Raw genomic sequence first — 26,781 nt, 5'->3', positions numbered from 1 at the left:
ATGTTTTTATCACACTGTAATCAATTAGAGTGCAAAGCAAAAAAAAAAAAAAAAAGTCAAAAAAATAAAATATAAAATAAAATATAAAAAAATACTAAAAAAGAAGGTATTACAGAAAACATACCAAAGGGTGTTTTCAGAAAATAAAGACTTCTGCCGTGGATGGTACTAACACAAATGCAAACCCAGGACTGTTTAGTACCACTAATCTCATCTGATATGACCCACCTAAACATTAGATAAGGAAGCTAAAAAAAATGCTTTAAATTTTCATTATAATCTTTTGTCTCCTAACCAAAGGAAAAGGACTGGCTGATCTGGAATGGCAGATTTGATTAAGAATCTGTGGGATACCCGTGACTTTCTGGAACAGCAACTGGATTGAGGCAGAAAAACAGAGTACTTAAAACAGCAGAATACACCTGTGTTTGAAGACCCTGAATCCCTTTGCAGATAAGAATAACTTTTGCATCAACTTCTACACTCAGACTGTATTACTTTGAGCCACTAGATTTGGCTGTCTTCTGTCCATTTGATTCCCTCCAGTCATAGCTTAGTAATGTCAGAATAAATAATGCACAAAAGGGAAGACCAAAATATAATAGCCTAAAGTAACCACAAATGCCCTTACAGGACAAACCTTTAGGAATTCTTTATGAGAAACAAACACATCAAAGCTTACCCTTAACAGACAAGTCATTATTCAGAAACTGCAGCAGTGGATAACTCAATTCATTAGAGCTACAAGCCTGTAAGACTGCTATCATAGGATGCAATAATGAACATTATGGAAAGATTATATTAATCTGAAAATAAAGTGGGGATAAAGCACGAGCTTCTAGTTATAGACATGCAAGCACACTCTCTACCACAAGACTTGGACATATCCAGGAATTGTCATCACAGAAAAGATTTATATTCTTTCTAATGCACTGATTTTTAAAGCCTTCTCTCTTGGAACACAATTTACAGTCCAATAATTTGAGGACTCTCACATGCTAAAATGAGGATCAGCTGAAGTTTAATTTTAGCTTGCCATGTGATCCCACCTGGAAATGCTCTAGATTTATCTGCATTTCAACACCATTCCAAAGTAACAGTTTGAATATCAGTCCAAAGAAAGGATTTGTATTCAAGAACATGTGAGGGTAAATAGAAAACCTCTTTTCTGAATCCCCAGCATAATAGTTTAGTTTCTAAGTTATAAATTATCCTAAAAAAAACCCAAAAAAATAATATTAAGACATCAAGGAACTACAAAGGACTGTCTAGTATAGGAAGAGGTTATGACAATCTTGGTTTTGGGGTTTTTTAACATCTCAAATAAATACAGCAAAAGTGAAGTTCTAATACAGAAGTCTTCCATAGGAACATCTGTGTTATCATCTGTAAGCAGGCTTAGAATAAGCTATTTACCAGAAGTGCTTGATACAATATGCTATACTTATGAATGGAAGCTCTTGCATTTGGATTCTTATTTCTGTCCTTGAGTATTAATTTCAGCAAGCAACTAGGCTAGAACACAGGAAAAACATATTACTGTTAATCAGTAGAACAGAATAATGAAGCTGTAAAGTCTCTATCAATGCCACAATTTTTTTGTGCAAGTTAAAGAAGCCTTTTTAGGAACAATATTGTCCCTTGAATCATTGTGATGACCTCTAGAAGCCCCCTTAACATCATTCTTACTACTGAATAGTCTGTAAAAATTTGAGTACTGAATATTATTGACCTTAGAACAGATCTATTTTATTTACTTTTTTTCCCTTGGAGCATGCACACAATTCCAGATCCTTATCATACTGCTAAATGGAAGAGATCACCTGAGTCTTCCAGGAAACTGACATTTAAAAGTCTTACTTAGTAAGTCCTAGTTTTATTTTCATGACAGAGAGGAAACCATTTAAGATTTAGCAATTCACCTTCCAGCATATTAATGTCTCAACTTGACTTTTACTGATACTAAATGAACATTAATCATGGAAAATGACTCTATTTCAAAGTGGTTTTAAATTACTCACTAGGTGAGGCAGACCTTCTTCAGACTTACACCAGACAAGGCTCAGGTTCAGTTAATCACACTCCAGCACCTTCACCTGCACTCCAGTTTGGCTGGGGGATCCCTCTGCTTGCTTTCCAGTGTTGACAGTCTTCATTATTAACTGCTTATTTATACTAAATGTGTCAGGTAGTATTAAATAAGATTTTTCTTCATAACCACATCTTATTAAAAGAGATAGGTTACAGAATTTACCATATTTTTTTTTATTCTGAAATTAATTCAATTATATTTGTAGATTTTTGATGGAATTACTAGCATTCTGATTCCCAGCCCAAACAATGAGCTCATTGCAACTCCAAGAAGTCACCAAAAGAAGCTTTCTGAAAGTTCCAAGAAGCTTGATGTTAGCAGAAATGCATTTAAGAGCTAGGCTAATTAAAGTGATTAATAATATTAAGCAAACAAATTAGCTTTCTAGGTGATTACTGAAGTATCAAAGGAGTGATATTTTGATTTTCAGAAGAAATACTTGTGCCTTTCAGCTTTTTTGTTATTTCATTTATCTTAGTAATTTTTTAAAAATTTAAATAGATCCCATGAGAAAAGCAGATTTTTTTTTTAAATAAAACTTTAAAAAATAATTTTTTTTTAGATTTATCTTGAGACATAATTTAAGGGCTAATAACCTTTTAGATAAAGTTCACACAGAACTCAGAGCTGCAGAAACTGTAGACCAGCTACTAGTTAAGCACAGTTTCCCTGGATTATCTACTTTTCTTTTGATGACACTTTACACTGACAGTTCAGGAAAAAGCTGATTTGTAACACTGTAAATCGATGTCCTTTGTGATGTGGATACAAGAACAGAGAACTTGTCCTTTTTTTTCCTCTATGTTTTTATCTCTGACTGCAAACTTTTTTCTTGTTTAAATTTCTTTCTGCTTCTTTTTAGGAAAACCAGCTGGATTATACTGGCAAAGACCTCAGGAAGGCAGAACTAATTGCTCCAATTATTACTGGAGAGGCAGGTGGGAAATTAGAATGTGGGGCCAGTTGGGGATAGATAAAAAAATACTTCTCAATGTTTAGAGAGGAAGCTGATAATACTCAGGTTTATAAGGCTGCTGATGTTTATCTTGACTCAGCTTTTTAGGCATCAGTAGTAAGGCTATTCCTAGCTTAAGGGAACATGTTAAATATAGTTTTCTTTTTAAAAAAAGAGAGGATAAAGACTACTGTCAGAACATAGACCTGATTAATTTCTTAAGGATCCCTTGTGACAGAAAAGTATATCTGATCTTTTCAATTCTTAAAATCAACATATGACAGGCTGTCTGCAAGTGCTTTTGGTACTTGTTTTCTATTCCCTTATGTCCCTTTTTCTTCCTCTGTAATATAGAAGCTGCTCATGTGAGAAATTACTCTCGCTTGTATTTTCTGCTTTAAATTTTGTTGGCATTGATTAAAATGATGCTGTTGAGTTGTAGATGGCAGACCCCCGGTAGAAGGTAATGGCAGAAAGCAATGTTCTGATTTTATATTAAAGACAAATTATACCAAGTCAGGTTGAATTTTAGCCTTTTTATTTATAGAGATAGTAGAGAAGTTTGGCAATTATTCTTCTTCTTTCAATTAGATCTCATGTTGGGAACAGATCACATTTTAATCAGTAATATTTTATTTTGCAAAAAGACCTCTTCTACATGTAAATCAGAAGGGAAAAAGGAGGTATTACAGCCACTGAAAATGGGTTTTTAAAAAGAGATTAACAGGTTTACATTGCTCTTAAGGAAAGACAATGAAAATGTGCAGCAATTTCTTTTGCTATGTACATGATATGAACTCAAAACCAAAAAATGCAATTCAACCTCTGTTCAAGTCCATGTTGGTAACGTTTCAGATTGTCTGTATTTCTCTTTAAATCCATGGATCAATATCCATTAAAATCAAGTCAACAGTCTCATACTTGGTCAGTATAAGGCTCTGATGATTTAAAAAAAAATACAAGTCCAGACTTTTTCCAGGTTCTCATACATTTTGCTCTATGTTAGGATTAAATGTGCAAAACTTAAGTATTATTTGAGGTGTTGGGAAGGCAGCAAATGTCAAAGATAGTATTTGACCTAATTAGATGGTGTTTCCTGTGTTTTGGGATCCAGTCTATAAAGGCCTTTAAAATAATTTGATCAAGCCTTGGTCCAGAAACATAGAACTACTCCACTATGGTGAAAGAGACTGTTTCTGACTTGGTCATTTATAAATACTTAGTTATACTGCTATATTTATATTTATATTTAGTTCCATTTAATTAAATTTAAGAAAAAGAAATACATTAGTTTATGATTTTTATGTAAATTGAAGACTACTCCAGCATTTGAATTCATAGTTTGTCTGCCTATTCAGTCACTTCCTGACGTAAATATAGAAAGAGCATTTGTATGCTATGTAATGATACTTGCCATTTTCCTTAGAAATAACAGTTCTCAGATTCTTCCTACCCAATACCTTATATGTGACATTCTGATGTTGCTTCAGGAGCTGAAACAATCCAAAGGTAAGAAACTAATAAGAAAGTGGAAATTTCCGGTTCACAGAGTTACTGACTTATCTGTTCAAAACAAAACACTGGACGAAGTCTGTGAAATGTGGGCGCCTGATGCTCCTAATCAAAGGTACGGAAGAAATCACTGCTGAAGGATGGAAATGTTTTTACTTCTGTAATTGTCAAGCACCTGAGTGGACAGCAGTTCCCAAAGCACCACTCACACTGAGCAGGCATGTTTGCAGTCTGTGTGTTGAGCCCTTCAAAAATCTTTGTCAACTATTTCATATCAAAGAGTCATAGAATGGTTTGGGTTGGAAGAGATCTTTAAAGATCATCTACCTCCAACCCCACCCCATGACAGGACACCTTCTACTAGTCCAGTGTTACTGTTGAAGATGAATAGATCACACGGACACAGGTCGAGGTGTGGTGAAGGAAAGAGAGAGTTTATTTTTCCTCCCAGGATTTATAGGCTCCTGACCATGGCCAGGGATTGGATGGTCAGGATAACACTTTCTCACTGCACTGGCCATGAGAGATGCCCATCACAAGACGTGTAACAGAAAGAATGTACACATATCTATGTTTATAGTTACTGTCCTGGGAAAGTCCTTAGAAAACTATGTCAGCAAGCTCAGAAGCTGAGTTTTCAGGGCGACAGTCCAGGTTGCTCAGACCCTCATCCAACCTATCCTTGAACACTTCCACGGTTAGGGAAACCACTTCTCTGGGAAACCTGATCCAGTGTCTCTTATATTCAATCTAAATCTACTCTCAGTTTAAAACCATTGTCACTGTAGGCCCTGGTAAAAGTTTTTCACTTTTTTATAACTCCCCTTTATCTATTTCAAGGCCACAATGAGGTCTCCCAGGCTGGACAACCCCAGCTCTCTCAGCCTGTCTCCATAGGAGAGGAGTTCTGTCTCTGATCATTCTAATGCAAGTAAGTTTCTCACCTGCAGTAAACCTCCTATTTTAAGCCTGGACAAACCAGACTTCAAAGTATAGATTTGTACATATGCAAGAGCTTTTCCAAATATCAGTAACTGTACTGTAATTATCTGTTAATAGCTTTCTTCATCTGCCTTTTTTCTCCTCTTATAACTTTCTGGTTGAAATTCCAATATTAGGACATTTTTCTCTGAACATGCTCATAAGGACTAATATTATACTTCTGAGATTTCAACCTTCAGATTTAAAAGAAATAAAAATGCCAGTTTTTTATGGTGTGAGATGCAGCAAGCCCTTAGCCTGTTCTTTGTCACAGTACAGTGAGTCCTGTGGTTTAAACAGTGTTGCTCTAGCCTAGTTAAAGAGCAAGTCAAAATGAATTCTTTTTTCTAAGTTTTAATTACTCTGAAGAATATGGCATTGGTTAGCTGTACCCGCTCTGTCAGTTTGTTCCATGACTTGTTTTACTCAAGAGAGATAATCCACTTATCACCCCTGGGAGCTCCTCTTCAGGAGACAGTGTGAAATAGTTTGCAAGACAATTTGCTTCAGGGTTTATTCTGTTCAGAAAGGATGGATGAGAATTTCACTAGGACTGTTCAGAAAGCTATAAAGGAACATTTACAAGTCAAATGATTCCCAGTCAGAGGGTCATGCACCTTTCCAAAATCTTATTAGAATGTCTCCCTAGAATGTTTTAAGGTTTCTGTGGTATTTCAATTATTTTTCTCATAAATAATGATTTGACTGCCTTAATTATTGAAACACGGAGATAAGAAATTAAACCATTAAAACTGAATTTATTAGTTTATAATTTTGGCTGATGAACCACAAAGCTCCAAAAATTAAGAAAAAAAGGGTTTTATCTTAGATTACTCTGAATAAATGAAATTAAGCCCACAGTATGGTAAAATTTGCCTGTTAAAATACGATCACAGAGCATGTTTGAGGTTTCCTGTTGTGTTTGCTTTTTGGTTTTGGGTTTTTTTCCCTTTAAACTATAACTTAGGCAAATTACTAGCATTAAAAAAAAAAAAGAAAAATCCTGCAGGAGTTCACAACAGATTATACTAAATGAGAGCATATCTTCATCATATCATTTTGTAGAAGTTCAGGAAGTATGTGTGCACCTTTAGATTTTGAAATGGTGCAAATTATTCCTTCTGTTGGCCTATGGAAATGTACCTACTGGGACTTTACTAGAACACCCTGAAATTTTCGGTTCAGGTTCAATCATCTGTAGAGGAAGACAGTTTCTTACTTTGAGAACCTTGTTTAAATGCACTCAAAGTATGAGGCTCAAAGGACCACTGAAAGGTCATGAAGTAAACCTTTAAGACGTGGCTGAACAGTGAACAGAGGTTTTTGGTATTCAGGACATGGGATGGAGAGTAATAAAAAAAAGGCTAAGAGAACCTCACTCTCTTGGAAGATGTGGGTGAGGTACTCCTCTGCTCCTATAGAAAGATTACAATTTTCTGACTGAAAATCCTCATAACAATAAGGCCAACCACAGAGGATGACAGAAGCACAGTGAGTACTCATTCACTCAAAAAACTCTGACTACTCTTAAAAGAATCTCTGCTTGAGGTGAGTCTCAGTGCTCGAGGATTGAGGAATGATTAATAAATGATGTTTTGCACACATACAGAACTTTCAGAAGGAGAAGATACAACATGTCCATGACAATGCTATTTATATCTATATATCTCTTTTCTACTAGAAATAATGACATCTTGGGAGTACCTATTGAATTCACACTTTTAAAATGTATGGAAATAATTTTCCCCATATATTTTTTAAGTGGATAAAATGTTGGTAGGTGGACAACACAGCCCATTGGCTGAGCAACGTCATAGGACAGATAGACCAATCATGATCTACAACTGAATCAAGATATTAATAATGTGCTTTTAATTGTTAGTTTCAATCCTTATATGCGTGCAATTGGGCTTTTTATAATGTCTGTAATACTCTAACCATGTCATAAGAAATCTTTGAACAAGGTATATTGCACTTTCTGAAACAAATACAGAAGCTGGCTTGCATAACTTAGTGGTGATCACAATATGCATAATAAGATTTACTGAAGCTTAAGAAGATGAAGAATTTCATCTGCTCGGGGCAGAATGCCAGAGTAAGATAGCATGCAACAATGCAGATCATAAAAATAACTAATACAGTGTCCAAGAACAAAACACTGATTTTTTTTTTTTTTTTTATATTATTAAGTAGTACAAAAATACAGAATATGAGAAGATACTATATTCAGAGAAACAAAATTATCATAGACAGGATCACAGTTGTTTATATTGACCATTTGGTTATATCAGCAAGGTAAATATTACTGTTTTCCAGAATAACTATACTAATATATGCTAATAGCACAAGAACTATTCCCAACAAAACATTAACAGAAGTGGGCAAACAATTACAAGATGAGCATTTTTCCCTGGAGATTCAATTTATGTAAATGTCTAAATTTTGCTGTCATACCCCTGTGAGCTGAACTCAAACCCTGCTGCTACAGTTTTGATTCAGCCACCTAGAAACTAATTCTCATTGTCATTTGAGGGTCCTACCTTGCTTTGCCTGCAGCTACTGGTCTTAAAGATCCTCTAAGTCCCCTGCCATATTTGTCAGGCCCATGTGAATGGCTTGGATGACTAAAACGTTTCACACAGCAGTAGATATGCATGTTAAATCAATCAAATTTATTCACCATTTTAAAGAGACTAACCCAAGGCTACTTTTTACAGAAGTTATGCCCTAAGAATATCTGAAAATGTAAAAAAAAGAGTAACAGTATTAAAAAGTTTTAAACATGACTCCAAGTCATTATTTGCAAATGAGAATACAAATGCCAGCTATGGGAGATCTCTACAGTTAATGAAAAGTGGAAATGAATATTTGTTTCAACTTAATTCAGAGTCATCTGGTCCACAACACAGGTAAGTGAACTACAGAAAAGGCATGATTTTAAGATTTTCATTCTCTTTTATTCATCTATAAAAAGAGTGCCACAATAAATCTGTAATACTGAAGTAATTCTCAGTTAATCTTGAGTTCCTCTAAATCCTGAGCTACTTTCCCAAGAGATAATTTCATATTTACATGCTGAAACTCAAATGCTCTTGAATTGTTTTCCGGCTTTTAGTTTAGTTTATCCTTTGACACTGACATTTTTTCTCTTACTCAGCTAGAAATCATACACTAAAATCCAGGCTGCCAACCTCTCTCAGTGGCAAAAACCACTCAATAAGAACCAGTCATTTTATCAGATTAGGAGTTGTAACACAGAGTTCCCAAGGTAGCAAAGGTGAATTGCATTGTAAGTGAAAATTAGGGAAATGCAGCTCTTGAGTTATTTTCAAATTTTGAAGCCAAGAAGAAGCATAACTTTGGAAAGGTAATTTTAGACCAAATGTTATGTATGCATCTTTCAGAATGTTTCAAAAGTTGTTTTGGGTATTGTTTGGTTTTTATTATTTGGGTTTGTTTGGGTTTTGGGGTTGATTAAGAATACCAATAAGAAATGAAAATATTTTGTATTTGTAGGCTCTGAAATTTAGGATCCAAGACATAACCTAAGGGGCAACTTATGTTAAACAAAATAATGAAAAGGTATTTTTTTATGGTTATAAATCTGTATAAAACTCATCATGACAAAATACAAATGAAAAATTCCCAACTTCCCGTTTTCATCCCACCATTTCTCCTTTAAAAAACAGACTTTTTTTCAAATGCTTAAATATACTATTGAGAAATTAAATTTTGATTGGAAGATTATCAAAGTATTTGATATTTGGTAAAGCAGATTATTAAGTATTTTTTAATGACTACTATGTATGGAAATATTTACTAAAATACATATACATGGGTAAGAATTCTTGCTTTGGAAAAGAGAACTTTACGTATCTACCTGTAAATTCCAATTTGGTTTCTTCAGCTCTGTGGAATGTTAGACTGCTTTTACCTCAATATGGAAACAGCAATAATTTCCCAATGTATAGAGATTCCAGAAACCCGAAAAATGTTGGTTTCTTTAAATGACTAAACTTAGGATCAATTTATCAATTATATGTATAAATTCCAATTCACGAATTAATTGATACTCAAAGCTGCATTAAAATGCATTTAAATGACAAAGGTCTTATTTTAAAATTAAAATGAAGGTCATGATAATTAAGTTATATATTTGAGGTCAACATAAACATACTTGAAAGAATATACCTTATAGGTAAAGGGAAATAGAATTTTCATAACATCTCCTTCAGTGCAAAACAATCTTCATTTTCATGTAGTTTTTTTTCCATTATTACACATGAAAAAGATAATCACATTCCCTATGAAATTTTGAAAGTCATTCTCTCAGGCACTTTCCAGCTCCAATATAACAATGTCTTCTTCTTTCTCAGCATCACATTAATATCAAAACAAAATCACTCAGGATTTCCCAATTCAATAAATGTTTCATTATAGTGCATCTGCATTAAGCACAGCAGTCAAGCCTGCTCAGCTAATATTTTTATTTAAAATTAATGTTTTATGTAAACCCTAATATTAATATTTTTAATGAAGTAAATATTCTGAAATGTTATGAAAATAGAGCCTGACAGGCATTACATATATTCTTTGAATCCACTGAGTATTGAGTCAGCTTTATACTTTGTATTTTTTATTTGGAAAGCATTGAACATCAGAAGACAGATATTATTATATATTATTCATTGTAATCTACCTATTTAATTACTTTAAATAAACAGGTAAGACACCATTCTCATTTAAACTGAAGACTCATTACATTGGCGTTCTGTGTAAAGGGCCCCCAGAGAAAATGAAGGTCAGGATTTTAATCTACAATACAAAGAGAGCACAGACTAATTTTTTATAGCATAACAAATAAAAGAATTAGGCACATCCTTCCTGCAAACATGAGGTACCACTGTAGAGCTGTTTGTATTTCTTTTTACCTTCTGAATCGGTTACTCCTACTCCCGACTGCTTTACTGGTTCTTGTCCATTCTGGCTCATCTTCCCTCTGTTAAAAGATATGGTGGTTGTTGTCAATAAAACCACATAAAGATGAAAGCTAGAATAATGATACACTAAATGCTTTTAATATTCTTTTAAGAATATTACTTTTTTTTCTTTTGAAGGCAACTGCAATCATATCTTGCTAAGCCTGTACATTCTTACAGAATGGGTCCATCAGCTGTCTGCTACTTGCCCCACATCAGTCTTGGGCTGCATATCTTCTCACTTTATCTTGTTATAGTCAACAGTGAAATATATAATAAGCAGTCACAAAAATAGATATTTGGTCTACAACACCATTATTTCAAAAGTAAGGCATTCTTGTGGTCGTTATCTTCTTAAATGATTCCTTCACTTTACAGTTTAGATTTGTCTGCCACAAGAAACAATTCTGAAAATTTCCAGTAAATTGAGCATAAATCATGCTCTAGAGTTCCCTATTTTCCTGTATTTTATGTAGAAAGAACCTGCATTAGAATCTTGATGTCTATTTTTACACAATGAAAGTTAGGTAAAATATAAGATGTCTTTAAATATACTTGTTGCAAGCTCTAAGGCATGACTACAGTCACTCAAACATTTGTGCTTCCAGTTTTTTTTTTGCCTTAAGACTGCTGTGATGGAGACTACAAGGCATTTTCTTCAGCTGCATGTGATTCCTTGGGAGCTAAAGGGTCAGCACTGTTCTTTACCTGTTCTCTACCTGTGAGCCAGCTTCATGTCTGAAGTTGTCTAATTCATGGAGAACTAAAACATTGGTATAAAATCACAGTTTTTCAAGTGATTTTATATTCAGTTTTAACTGAAAACTATTATTTTCTTCTTCTGTAGGTAATGTTTCATAAATTGTTACAAATATGATACAAGAATTATTTGTCTCAAGGGTTATATTCCTTGTACATCATTCAATTGTTTTTCACCTTTGCTTTCAAAATGAATTTTATTTTACAGCTAACATACTGCTATAAAGTGTTACACAACACAAAGACATAGAGAATCTGGTCTTCATCAGAGATAAGAACATGAGTAGCTTTCAAGAATATTACAACTGGATAATAGGAGTTTTTTAAAAAAAATCAAATTAGAAAGACTTTACAAGATATATTCAGATTTATGTAACTGTATATAATTATTAATTTCCCTTGATAGTTATAGTTGCTTAATATTGGCAAGTATTCTAATTAGTTACCTCATCAAACAATTCTCATGGTGTCACTATTTAATTATTTTATTCTGCCTCAAGACTAATTGCTCCTATGGTTAAAAGCACTTGGACTAAAACCAAGAGTTCAAAATTCATCATATCCAAAAATTGCTATTGATAGACCAGAAACTAAGTCTAAGCAAATATAGCAAATATAAGTCTAAGCAAAGGTTTTTACATGCCAAGATACTTAAAAATATTTTTCCCACTTTATACTTCACATCCAAACTGTAAGCTGTGGTCTCATGGATTTGGATTTGTATAGAGTACAAGGTCATAGTCCCTGAAGTCATTATCAAGCCAGTGTGAATGCAAATGATAAGTAGAATTTCAATTATACATATATTCAGATAAGTAAGAATTTTTATACAGAATTCAAAATGGAAATAGTTATCAATTTTAAACATTCTTTCCATGAATGTTCCGATGGAATACATCTATTTTGTTATTCATTTTCCTTACATTACTAAGCAAAGCCCTGGAGACTAACATGAAAAATGAAGCAGGTCCTGTCACTATAAATTTCCTGTGTAACTTTAAAGACTCTGTCTAATATCAGCATATAAATAACTTACTTTAAAATGCCATAATGAAAAAAAAAAAAAAAATAGTGTAGCCTTACAAAAAATGAGACATGATTATATTTCATTTAATTAAGTATAATTCATGAGAACAAATTTCCATGGGAGAAAATCTGAAGCTGTGGAGATTTCCTCCTGCTTTTCAGTAGAAGTGGGGCTAATTTCAGGCTTAGAAGAGTCTGTAAGTCAAATAGCAACTAACTGCAGGCACTGTCACATTGCTAGTCAGTACCCAGTAAATTATGCTATTTGGACTCAAATTTGGCATGTGTGAACTGAAAATTTCTATTGAGAGCTACGTCTTGTGTTACTGTGCACAAAGATTTTATGCATCCTTGCTTTTCTCACCAGGAATGACAGGCCAATATTTTTCTTTTGCTTTTCATGTTGTCAAAGACCAAGATCATCTTTTTTCCCCTTTTAGGCTACAACAACATGAGTGAAAATCCAACACAAATCAAAAAATTGGCACCCTACAACCTAAGCTCACATAGTCCTCCTAGATTCTGAAAGTGAGATTGAAGTCCAGATTTATCTCTATTTTCCCTTTAGTTGCTAACAAGATGTAGACAAATACTATTGGGCTTTATTTGTGAAAATGATAAATACTCAGAAATATCTCACTTCTGAAGTTTTCTAGGAAGCCTATGTTTTTTTGTGACTAATAGTTCACAATTTCAAGGGAAAAGCAAAAACTTTGATTCCAGAGAAAATATTGAACATCTATTGCAGACAATGAATGAACAATGACCACCAACTAATATTTTGAGAACAGTCAATCTGTAAATTTTTTTCACACCAGAATCATTAAGTTGATCAGAAGCTACTTTGTCCTATTTGGGAATATAAATGAAATTGCTAAATGATGGTGCATGTTGATGGAGGAGGTGAAAAAATCCTGGCAAAACTTTTCTCTGTGGAATATTTAACAGGGTAAAAAATTTGGAAAATTAAATCATTTTGTAGGATCATTATGCTGATAGCAGCTTGATAATTCCTACAGGGACTCTGTACCAAAAAGCTTTTTGCACTGAGAAATTCTACTGAAACTCCTAAAAACTAAAAGTTGGGCTGTATCCAGAGTATTAATTCCTCTTGCACTAATAACTTTGCAGAGGGAGGAAAATCTGAAAACTTAAACTAAGCTTTCTCAATCCTACAATAATTGTACTTTTAAAACATAGGCCAAGCCCACCTCTACACACTTTCATCAAAGGCTGAGACCAGCACATCTTCTGTATGACAGGAAGAAATACATGAGGTTGAGGCAGAGGCTTGGTTGGTTATTAACAATTCAGTGCTCAACAAAGCAGAATAAAAGTGTGAACTCTGGGGAATTCTCCCCAGTTAGCTGCTATTCTACTGCATAATTCAAGTCTGCAGAGGAAGCTACATAAGAAGATGACTGGCAAGTGAAAGTGCTATAAATTGTGAATGGAGGATACAATATATTAATGGAAAAGCCTTACATTCTTGGGATGGGAAATAAATTATTCTCTCCAGTGGCACTGCTGCTGCCTTCGCTATCCATGCTGTATCCACTGCCAAAACTACTGGCTGATGAACCAGTGGAGACAGAACTTTCTGCAGGTCGGTGATTAGTAGACCTTGCTGTACAGGACAGAAGCATTTAGTTACTAAAAACTTGTAAGACAACAGTACCACCGACATTAAGAAAAAATATAATTTATCAAAATCACATGCTGCAAACACTTTCACTTTTATATTTTACATTCAAATATTGCTTTATCATCTTTAGCAGATGAAGTTTGTTTTCACATAGAATAAGGTGCTCTAAATCAAATAGTACACCACATTTTTTTTTTTCTCCAGTCATGTTAACAGTTCAGATCAACAGCCTGAAGGAAAAAAAGAATGAGACAGAATGATTAACACTGATTTTCTGATTAAAGTGACAGAAAACCAGTTATTCATCTGAAACATTTCATACAATAATCTTGTAAAAATGAAAGCCCCAGTGGACCTTCCTCATATTGCCTGTGAAATGTTCTTTGCATTTGGTGATTTTGAGGAGAGGAGTTTTCAAAGATGTGCAAGCACACAATCTGTAGCCACAGAGAATATTGCCACCCGTCTTCAGACATAACACAGCTATACATTATATTTCTCAACTGCTCCTACCCATCTGGATCTCTCTTACTACATGCATAGAATTTTAATGAACATATTTTGATGGAAGATGTCTTAATCTAATTTAATACCATTTGGTGTTAGTATAGCATATGTTAGTTCTACTTTAGATTGCCTTATTTTGTGTTTTGGACATTACTGCACTACAGGAACTAATCATCCAGTTTGGCATTTAGCAAGTTGAGAAATATAAAGGAAAAAGGACATGGTGACATTACACATAACAATTAATACAGGAACAATAGAGCAGCTATTCTCACATTGAATAACACAGTTTTCTGGGAATATTAATACAGATTTGGGTATTTTTTTTGCTAAATGTCCTCTAATACATCAGCTGTTGTTATGTTTCATCTATTTCAACATACCAAGCATATATACTGAAGATAGAAAATACTGTTTTGCAAAGTTATTTTTCTATAGAGACCTAATGAGGTTTTATGTTATTTTGTTGAACTGTAAAACTCCTATGTAAGCAGTAAAAATAGATTCTTCTTTAAAAATAAATTAGTTAAATATCTAACTGGAAATTTAATAAGAGCCAGAGCCCCAGAAATGTCATGCTTGGGGATTGGCAATCAATATTTTTTATGTCTGACAAACTGAATAATATTTTTGGCGAAGAGTGCTGCATGCTGCCTCGTGGGATCAGGAAGCTGGGTGTAACTCATCAAACATAATGCAAAAACAGGTGAGTAATCTGAAATAGAAGAAATAAATGAAGCAATTCTTGTATCATCAGTCCTTGGAAAAACTTTAAGAACTCTTATTCTCCACAGTGATTCTTCACTGGTAAACCACATTGTCACATAATTTGTTTATCTTTTCAACACAATTAATCTCCTTTGTTCTACTATTGCCCACAGACAGAAGTGGAAGCTGTTCGTCTACATTGTTTTTAGATAAAATTATTCTTTATCTCTATTCCATGATTTCATACATTTATCACAGGCTGCCCTCTTAGATGAAAACACAAAGGAATAAATTTTAAAATCGTAGTGTTACTAGCAGATACTTTCAATATCTACCTGGGAGAAAGGCACCCGTGTTTTCCCAGAGACAGCCAGCTGTGGTGGCTGTGTGCAGTGGTTGCTCTATCACTTTCAGCTGGTGGTGCTGTGAGTGAATTCCTGTGCCTGTGGTGACATGTCAACAAAATGCTGCTGAGAAGTGCTGGGCATGAGTGATGTTTCAGAGATGAGAGGTCAAACTCTCTGTTAAAGCATACTATTGCTTGTTGCCCTGTATTCAGGAGCCTGAGTTGTGGCTCTCTCATGACTGTCCTAAACTAATTCACTGCCTCATTTCTCATTGTGTTTACATGACCTATATGTCTCTCGATGTTTTCTGTTTGGAATTCCAAGGGTTCCTTTAGGTTAGGTTGTTTTGTTGGTTGTTTTTTTTTGGTTTTTTGCATGGCATGACAGATGCCTCACAGGTGAGTACAAATGGGAGATCAACACATCTGCAACACCCGCAGAAGCCAGAAGAGGCATGAATTTACTTAGCATAACATATATCTCAACCATAACATATCTGGCCTGAGATATCTATTCATATCTAGGCTTTTTTTTTACTGATTTTGCTGTAAAAATTACTGTATGAAGTAATTTCTTACATCTTTACTGGTGGATTTCTAAAACCAGTGAGAACTTAGAATTTAGTTCAATCCAGAAAAGCTTGAATTAAACCTTTAGAAAAGGGTTAAAAGTTTTGCTTCATCAATTTATAATCAACCCATAGCAGTACCTTTTGAAACAGCTGTATCCTGATTACACATTCAGTATTCTGTATTTTTAGTTTTCCTACTGTTTTCACTAATTCACATAATTTTCCATATCGATGTTTTCTTCTATAAGATCACTTCACTTGGTGAATGGTTATAATGGATCCAAGTTTATATTCATGACTGGATTTTGAAAATTCTAAAGTTTAATGTTATTCTTCTTTTTTTTTCCTGTCTGCTCTATGAAAGTAATGAATCACAGTGTCAGTTTGTGACAAAAAATGAAATCCACAAATAGATTTTCAGCTGGTTTCGTGACAAATTCAGAATCTGGATACAGAGATCATCTCATAACTTGTGAGACACCCACATTTTCTACATGTCTGGATTTTTACAGACACATCTAGGCCTCTAAGTTTCTGCTGGTTATATATGAAACTTTCAAGTTAGGATGTGGCAATGCTTGCACTCATGCAATATTTTCCCTGAGAGTTAGTCTAATTATGGTTTTATTTCTACTTTGTGGAAAGATAGAACTTGTTTCATGCTCTTATGTTCAAGAAACTAGCCTGCACACTCACTTGCAATCTTGCCCTTTCTCTTTGAATACATGTAAACATTGTTTTAGAAACTTTAACAAGAAAGTCAGAGTTCACTGTGTTGCTCCTCTAGTCTTACAGTCTACATACGGTCTGTGAAGTCCTGGAAGTGTGAGAATAATTTCCACCTTGCTTGGTCGATTGGGTTCATAGCCACATAGAGAACAGGCAACTATTGCACTATATTTTGTTTTAATTTTACTTTTAGTTATGGCAATAGGACAGGTTGATTCTGAGTTACCGAGATCCTAAGCTAGAAAATTCTTGAGTCCTCAGGTTTTGACATAAAAGTTCTGGCAGCAGGTGCTTTGGTCCATAGCATCTGAGCAGTTTCATATGGATTCACTTGGGCCCAAAGATTAAATATTGTCATCCGGTGTCACACAGGTGCCTGAAGCTACAAGGTCTCCCTTTACTGAAATCTACAATGCTTATCTGAATAGGAACTCAGGTGAAGGCAATTTCCATCATTTGAATTTAAGTATCCAGAGTGTGGAAGAGTTTCATTGCTTCCTTGCACTTTGTTATCGCAAATTATTCCCTGGCTCTTAAGCAATGCACCCTTCCCACCCCCCACCCCTCCCCAAAACAACCCCAAACCCAAACAACCCAAAAGGCAACTTTTAGAAACTCTAGCTTAAAAAACTTTTTAAATACTTGTCATAGGAAAATTGCTGCCAATTACCTATGATTCTTATAGCCTTACATTTTTAGAGAAAAGGTTCTTCAGGCCTCTGCAGATGGAAGAGATAAAGCTTAACTGAAGGTCACTACACCTTCATTTGGCCTCTTTCTGGGAGAAAGGAGATATCCCTACACCCCCTCCAGCCCCCTTTCTGAAAACTGTTTACACAGTTCATCAGGTGCTTTTTAAGGACTGCAATATTGTGATGTTGGGCTGCCCAGCCATTCAACTATGAAAAACAGAAATATGAAATGAAAGTTTAAAACTCTAATATGAGCGGCTTTCTCTGACATAGGGCATAGATTTTCCTATTATACAAAGTTATTGCTGTGGCTTGATTTAATTTTCATCTGTTAATCCTATTTGAGCTGGTAGATCCCTCAATGTGGTGAATTGTTCTCTACTTGGAATGGGTACATATGTCACATTTAGTAGTTTGAAATGTGGTGTTAATGCTGCCTCTGAGTGATTCTGTTAAACTGCCTGTTTCACAGGCTCTGGCATGAGCAAAAGTTTCAGTTCAACCATTCTAGTGAATAATACATAAATGAGTTGGAAAACTCAAAATGAGTGCTCGATTGCTTACAGTAATTATTTCAGATTCTAAGAAAGTAGATGATAATTTTATATCTGGTAAAGGCCTAGGATTTCCCAATGGTTAGATAGATAAACCAAACTCTGTGTGGTTTACAGGAAGAAGAAAAATTTCAACAGAATGATGTTTGGACATGTATTCCCTTATGCCTTCTTGGGAAAGGATTGCTGATTTGATGAAATGGAGGTTAGCACTGACCTCACCTTTCAGCTCCATCTTTTTATTTTATTTTTTAAAATTATCATTAGTATGGCAAAAATATATATTTGCTTCTGCTTTGGCTTATGGACCCAGTTAGAAAATAAACTTTTAGAACCAGGGAAAATGTGTAAGTCACTCTTCAATATGAAGAAAATATTGTATTAAAATCACTAAGAGAAGAAAGCTTGGAGGGCATATGATTTCACTTAATCTTTCAGAAAAGTCTGTTTTCAAGAGACAATAGAGAAGATGCTTTGTTACAACCTAATATAGGGAAGACAGATCATTCACAAAAGACCTATAACCAGGAACTACTAAATCAGTCAGCAGAAAGATGGAAACAATCTTAGCCACTCCAGTCATTCTTTTACAGTGAATGGCTTTTTTTTAAGACTTAAATTTTAAAAAGTTGACTATACATTTCTGTGGTTCATATGGAGGAAAGAACAGACTCAACCAGCACTTCCTCCTGGTGAATAAATTGTAGTTCTTCCCCTTTTCCAATTTCTGCTTAGAAACAAAAATACACTGTCAAAAAGCATTGAGAATGACGGTTCTGTTTGTAAACCAAACAGGAGGAGGAAAAAACATCTTCAAGTGTGGATTCAGGATTAAGGTTCTGCAACTGGCCTCTAATCACTTGAAAAAATTGTTCTTTTAACTGTCAGTCTTCTGAGAAACTCTGGGTGACAAAAAGGCTGAAAGCATCACGCAGGGTCTTCTCAAAGAGATGCAAATGGGAGACAGTGAAAGCTCTGATCTTCTGGGTGTAATTTTCTGATGACCAACAAACTGGGCTTCTCATACAGTGTCTTTTGGCAGGAGCTTAGCTGCCCTTCACTTGTGTTTCAAATGCTCCAACCTCAAAGTGCTCCAAATGACAATTTTCCTGTTTTTATGAAGTGTTTGCTAGGATTAAAAGCAAGGGCTGTTCCAGCTTTCTCTGTTAGGCTTTACAGGGTAAAATTGTTGTTGGCACTGCTTGTTGCATCTTCTGTGAACTGGCAACAGAATGGGGATACATAAACAACTGGTGATCAAACACATCTACCTCAGGTCAGCCCAGGTACTTTATTTTCCTAATGCTCCCTCGTACTGAATAGGACTTTAAGCCATGGTCTCACCTATCTCAACCACAGCTGCATATTAGACATAGATTTGACCCCACACTGAGAAGGGATATTTTGTGAAATTTCAAGACACCCCTTTACAGAGAAATTTACCATTTGAGCTGAGAAACAGAAGAACAGCACACTTCTTAAACTGTGTTGAAGTAATTTCTTTACCCAGGAAAGCAACTTGGATGCAACAACTTTCCATGCACTCTGCAGGGTTAGTCTACCCCACAGAATTTTGAAGAAAGACTTTTGAAATAAGCGTTATCAAATGAAGAATCTGAGCAATTCTCTGAAATTACATGTCAGTTTAAAATGGTGGAAGAGTAAATAGTAGGAATAGCCAAAGCAAAATGGGCTAGCTATTAGATTGAAACAAGGTTGAAAAGACAGCCTCAGATTACTGCTGTCTGCAGGGAGTGGGGACAAACTGTTCTTGTTTGATAATGATTCTTGGAAATGTACTATTTGTAGCAATATGGAGGCCCATTTAACTTGGAAATTAAGAAACTAGTGACATGAGTCACGAAACAGCTTTGGGCTATAAATTATTAAAGTGTGAAGGCAATGTCCCAAAATAATGTAGGAAATTAAAACATGGCATTGCCTATTAAATGTGTGAAAATGGATATAGACCAAAAGGGATCCCAAATAAGCAGGTATTTGAAACCATAATCATATCCAATTCAGAAGATTTATATGACCTATAAATCAATTTCCTTCCACTCCATTGTTGCTAAAGCCAGTAAATAGAACTTAGTGATAAGGAAAATGCATGTCAATTTTAATTTTTTGCAGCTAAGTGTCTAGAAATTACACATTACTGGTTCAGACTTGTATCATGGGTTGTACATTGGTGGAAATGTCCTGACGTATACATCACATCACATTTTTGAGTAACTTTAACCTGGTATGTTGGCACTTAAGTGAACTTGTGTCAAAGTTGTTGGTTCAAGGCAGATATAAGCAGGTGTTCTACCTTTTGAACGAGTGTTTTAAACTGGCATTGTTTCAGATGTTTAAATTGATCTGTTTAATTGGGTACAATTCTGAAAACGCTGATGTGGAGTTTTGCTACTCTATGTATTGTAGCTAACAGTATCAATTCTGAGATTGGATCTCCCCCTGACCAGTATAATCATTTGACATGCAACGTTTGGAAAAGCTGTTGTGTCATGATGGAAAACACATAATGTAAAAGTTGAAATGTTCTCTATGAAATGCTGAAGTGCTGCATTTTCTCCCTTCCTCCTCACCCCTGCCTCCCCCCACCCCCCACCTGCCATTTTCAGGGAAAAATAAAAATAATACCAGGTACATGTGTCAGAGGATGTTTTAAGGAAATGCTGTGATTTTAAATTGCTAGAGGTTTGATCTTGAAAAAACCTTTCCGCTACTGAAAATTGGGCAAATTCCTGTAGAATTATAATGTTGGTATTGCCTTAAATTAACATGTATGTTTGTATCTTTAACTGAAACACATGGAAAATTCTCTAGATCTTTAACATTTGCTAACTAATTTAGATCAGGGATATAGAAGTGTTTTTATCTTGGCAGGCTGCTTGTTTGTTTGTTTGTTTGGGTTAATGTGAGCCAAATAGAAGAGGAGCTGCCTATGGCATCCATCAACAAATGATATGCAAGCAATAGAATATTGACTTGTAGCTTCTCTTTCATGAGTGTCTGCTGGAAAGAATAAAAAATTTATAGGGCTACAGTGATGTTGAGACTTAAATTCACTTACTGAGCTATTTGCTATTTAAATATTAATTTACTGCTCTTCATAGATGCTAGTAAGATTCAAAATAAATTTCTAGAATTTTTTTTATTTGGTCCTAAAATAAGGGGGGTTTTATTCACCCTTGGATATTCTAATGTAATAAAAGAATTGATTTTTTCATTGTACCATCATTGTCCTTTAGGGGAAAGCTGGCATTTTTTTCTGTGCAAGTGACAAGCTCATCAAATTTTACCCATTAAACTACAACTGTGGAGAGCACAGGTCCTTATAAAAGTGTATCACTTAAAAAAAAATGAGTACTTATGCAGATAAATTCTGACTATACGATGAACACTATCTTTTATTTTTGTGATCATACTTCCCTGAAAGCTACAATTTCTACTATGACAAGACAGAGTGCACCTTTCTTCTTAACACAAATGATGAAGTTTTTTTCTTGTTCCTTGTTTTTTTCCAAGTTCTTTGTCTTTCTTATTCACTTTATTGGAAAGTATTAAAGTTACAGCATGGTATTAGTTCCTTTAAATCTATAAGCGAGGTTTGAAAAGACTTTTTTGTATAAAATCAGTAAAAATTACAAATACACCTACTCTTTCATATGCATATATCCAGAGAACTGTAATAATCATCAGAACATCTCCAAATCTTCAAGTATCTGAAGAACTCTAAAGTAATTTACTTAAAACTGACCTACTGTAAAAATTCCATATAATGAGAAGATCCTTCTGTAGGATAAATTACTGACTGAAAAGGTGGTGGACTGATTCACACCGTGTCTAGAACTGACTCATCTTGTGGATAAACTCTGATACACAGATTTATGTTGAAGGGAATGTGCTTAATTTCATGTAAATGTGTAATTGGAAATGATTCATACATTGCACAAAACCTAAATCAAATTAACTCAAGCCTAGGCACTGCTCTTTTCCTCTGACTTGGATCCCTTGCAACTTCTGGCTTCAAAGAGTTGGCTCTGAAATGTTATTGTTATTCTCTGAGGGATGTTACTGGAAAGTGTAACATGCAGTTGTTTTCTTTGCAGATCACACTCTTCTCTCTCATGGGCAACAATAAAATTATAATTCTGGTTTTATTTTTAATTAACTGCTGTAACTGAATGTTGGATTTTTCAAAAGTTCTGAACAAAAACCAATGGTTTTGTTGTATCTTCACCTTAATTTTAAAGCAGATTGACCTAAATACTCTTTAAAGGGAATACAAAAACAATTCAGTTCAACAAAAAACTGATGAAAGACCTTTGTATTCATAAAATATTCTTTTTATACTAAGGTGCTGGTTTTGTTTATGATTTCCTTGTTACTTCTCAACAGACACACAATTAATAAAAATAGAGGGTCCTAGGAATCAAAAGTAGAGAAGGATTTCTCTGAGACATTTTCAGTATGACTGAGGATTCTTGTCTTGTTTTGTTTGTTGTTTTTTTCTAGAGCCAGTTCGACCCAAAAGAAAAAAAAATGAAGCTATTGAGATACTAGATCAAATGAGAACACTCTTTCTGAGGGTTATCTTGGGCATAGAAGGACTTCACAGCATAGAATCATTTCCATCACCATTGTGTATTTGTGCTGAAAAACCCCAAATAATTCCTCTAAAAGATGCTGTTGTTCAATAAATGCATAGAGAAATAGCTGTGGTAAAAAAAAAAATAAAAAAATAGTAATGTTGTGGATTATCTGTAATGGCTTCCTTAGGAAAGGGCTTGGAGGCATAACAAAAAATTGCTAACTTGCCAAGATGACAGTTCCAATCATTAAAACCAGTTCCTAATGCATTCTTTTCCAGGTACCATTAAAGTAGGCTACCATGGAGGTGGATACCAAAAGCATGCATCATCCCTTTAGGAATGGACTTGGGAACTGATGATGCCCTAATATTCATAGTTCAAAATGCAGGGGAAATCTCTCCTTCCTTTATCATCTATTCATTCCACAAAAAAAAAGTCCATAAGTTGGAAGCTGTTTTGAGTATCTTTGGTGCTTCTCCCATTAGAGGTTATAGACTCATCTCATTTTACTTTCATACTCCACAAAACTGCAATCATCTTGCTTTTCATTCCTGCTAATGAATGAGAATCATTAACTTTATAATGGTAACTAGTGGCCCACCTTATATGAATAAATTTGGACAAACTATTTTTGGTGCAAAAAAAGAGAAGCCAAAACATCTCACAGGTCTGAAACCAGACTTGTAAACACTGTGTATGTGACCATGCATTGCGTTTATTTGTCAGAAGTAAAATGACAAAAGCACTACATCTCTTCATAACAATTATAACCTTTTTTATATATTATTGTAATGTGGACTCCTATTATTTAAAATGTGGACTCTTATTCCCATAACTCTCTATGATGCTTCCAATATTGCTTAGTGGAGTACATATCAGTACATATTCCTTTTTGCAATTTAAATGTAAAGAAGAATGAATAATTGTTTGTTGGCACAGGTACTTAAAGCCAAGAGATTCACTCACTATTTCCATATTGTTATAGTGTATCTGAACCTTAATTCAACCTTATATCACAAGCAAAATATTTAGCATTACCTGTCTATGTGAAAAGGAATCACCACAGGACTACAAGCCTTTGTGATAAAACTTGACAGACACGATACCTCAAAATATCATAAGTCATTTAGATTTGAATGGTCTACCCCCCAGGAGTGTTATGCAACTTTCAGGCATGATGCCTGAGTTCTTACCATGACATTCTCTTGGTTCTGCCTGAGCTGAGTGTTTAGAGTTGAGCTGCAGAATAATACAATGTGTGTGTGTTTGTGTAAATACATGGATTTATGGAAGAATTCTAAAGGCTCTCTTAAGAAAAAACTTGTAATTAAAAAGATCTGTTTAAAAGATCTGTTTAAAAAGATCTGTTAAAGATGTTACTTTAGCCCTGTTAATTAGTTGTTTTAACATCACACTAGTTGCCTAGTCAACAATTCACTACTTGTTGCCTTTAGAATATATGGTCTAAAGTACCATTTCCTCTTTCCCTCCTGCACCCCTCTCAGCCAGCTTATATTGTCCAATGTGTGCAATGGTGTTGACAGAAAAGCCTTCAATGAATCTTGAGAGTTTAGGAAGGGATTACAGCACAAGAGAACATCTGGGAGTTCAGTCAGTACATTTATTTAAATTATCCCTCAGATTCCATGGAAATAAACAAGATGCTCCAGAAGTCAAAAGAACAATGGCAATTTGAACTGATTGCGATTCTGGCTCTTTATTTGTGATGAGGGAATAAATTGGTGATATGTGGTATTACAGGTGCCTACAAGTAGAAAATAATTTTTAAAGATGCTGATAGTAAAATTATCAAGAGATTGAGCTATACATGGATCAAAACTCCTTTCCTTTCCACTGGTGGTTTGAAAATTATCTATGCTAATGACTGTTGACATGATAATTGTGTTGGAAGAGGAAACAGGAATTGCTATTGTCCCAGTCACATTTTCAGAACCAAAAATGTGCAGTTAGGTCTTTGTCACAGTACAAGAAATGTCCAATCATGCTTAAGCAGACCAGCTTGGATGCATGCTTTTTATTAGGCAACAACATGAGCAAAGCTATACTACTTTTCAACAGAATTCCAAGTACTCCAGTGGAATGGAAGTGCACACATTTGTTGTTTCATAATGCTTCTTAGCACAGTTTATCATTATGGATTTATGCACTGATAGGTGGAAAAATCAAGCAGAGTTCTTGATTCATGTTAACATTTACAGCACTTAATGGAGGGGTAAAATAAATAATTAAATATCGCAATGAATTAGTTGACATGGCAAGAAGTATTTGGGATGTAGTTGGTTTCTTAACCATGTCTTTCTGCTCACCTCCTTCAGGCTTGACTGGTCCATCAGACATCACCTTCCTGAGGGCTAGTTGGCTTTGGTCTTTGTTGTCATTGGCTGGTGGAGGCAGATTGTCAGACTGAGTTCTTTGAATAGGGAGGACTCCTGCTATGCTGTGTCTGTGCTGCTTCCTGGCATGATTAGACTGACCGCTTTTATGTGCTGCTGTGGCAGTGTGGGTGAAATGGAAACCCAGAGTATGTATCCTCAGATGGAACCAGCTTAAATGTTATTCATGCAAACAGAAGTGGTTTTTTTCTGTATTTAAGTAAGTAGTGTTTTCAAACACCAAAGAGACACCACATGCACAGCATTAAAGAGAATCAAAACTGGCTGTTTCTGTATTAATGACAGTGAAGACAAGGGAAATAATTTTCCCCCAGTTTTGCATTGTACCATGGTGAGTTTATGGCATATCAACAAATCCTAAAGACAAACACAATGACTTCACAGTCAGAGAGATTTAATTTGCCATCAACTAAACCCTCAGCTAGCAATCAGATGATACTGGTCTGAAGTATACTCTGGAGAGTAATCCTTTTGAATGGACTAGTTTTAATTAATTAACCTGTTTGAAGTTGTCAGATGAAATCTATCTTGACTCTTAATTAATCCATGGTAAAAAATTACTCAAAAAACTGAACTCTGACACCTGACTTAGCTCTCAACTCCCTTTCAGTTTGCTAACTTGACCTCATTGAAATCTGATGTTACAGGATCTGTGTGTTTAATGGTTTTGCACTTATTGTGTTTAATGTTTTTATTGTATTTCTGTTCTGCTCATCACTAACACAATCTTATCTGAGATATAAAGAAAGTTGCCTTATATTTCCTTTCCAAAACAAAAATAAAATAGATATTTACAGTTATGCTTCAAAAATAGAAATCTCAGTCAGGTACTTAAAAAAAAGTTTTTTTAGCTTCAAATCTTTTGTGTGTATAGTACTGTCCTTCATTATTACTACTTATAGATACATCCTGTTATTAATGTGGTCTCAGTCTTATGTGCAATTTGAAGAGCTGGCAGTTGCATCTCTGCAGGTTTTAATTATTTCATTGGTAGATATTTAGTGATATCAATACACAATGGACTTCTCTGTGAGTCATGCACAACCATGGAACATCATGGACCATGAGTGAAGGGACTGATGGAGAAACAGCCAGTTTCACTGCAGTCTTTATAAAACAAACAAATAAATAAAGAAATAAAAGACTTCTAAGTACAAGAGTATATTGTAATTATATGTATTCACACACAGGCACACAAAGAAAGACATTGAACAGAGTGAGCACAGTGTGCCAAGGACAGAAAAAAAATAGCCAAAAAGGGAAGGACAGCAGGGAAAAAGGCAACAGATGAACATTAAGCTGCCATGCTGAGGAATTTATTTGCGTCTTTTACTTGGTTGAAGGCGAAGCTGTTGCACAGCTGCTTCAGCAGCGGCGATGGCTGCCCCAGCATCTTCAAGGTGAGTTTGAGTGACGCTGGTTTTGCTTTGGCTGCGAGATGGACCGTGAGAGCGGAGATGTCCTTCAGAAGAAGATTTGGAGCTCCCTGGGCTGCTGTGGGATTTCTCAATGGTGGGCACCTGCATGTCTACCAGGAAAATGAAGAAGTACAACTCTTGCATTTATTAAAAACAAACAAGTTCATTCTCCTTCTCATGACTGGTCTTTCTAGCTGAATTCCAGAACAAGAAATAAAGATTAGGCCGTGTCTTTCCATTTAAAGTATCATCATGATTAGGAAACTCTTATGAAGCATTGTTTTCTACTTC

The 26,781-nt window shown here is 34.9% G+C and overlaps 1 protein-coding gene across 1 annotated transcript in view; it reads right to left on the bottom strand.

The window, feature by feature from the left end:
• The window catches only part of LOC131572759 (protein piccolo-like), a 309,016-nt gene that overhangs the window by 28,770 nt on the left and 253,465 nt on the right, over positions 1-26,781 (bottom strand). The window contains exons 21-24 of the mRNA XM_058826081.1: positions 26,406-26,600; positions 24,986-25,168; positions 13,790-13,931; positions 10,472-10,539 (exon numbers count right to left, since the gene is read on the bottom strand). Of these exons, the coding sequence (XP_058682064.1) occupies positions 10,472-10,539; positions 13,790-13,931; positions 24,986-25,168; positions 26,406-26,600 (588 nt within the window). The remainder of the gene's footprint in view (positions 1-10,471; positions 10,540-13,789; positions 13,932-24,985; positions 25,169-26,405; positions 26,601-26,781) is intronic.

This window comes from Poecile atricapillus, chromosome Z, assembly GCF_030490865.1.
Source record: "Poecile atricapillus isolate bPoeAtr1 chromosome Z, bPoeAtr1.hap1, whole genome shotgun sequence".
Lineage (NCBI taxonomy): Eukaryota > Metazoa > Chordata > Aves > Passeriformes > Paridae > Poecile > Poecile atricapillus.
The sequence above is the reverse complement of the archived record's forward strand: the minus strand, read 5'-3'. Positions and strand labels throughout refer to the sequence as shown.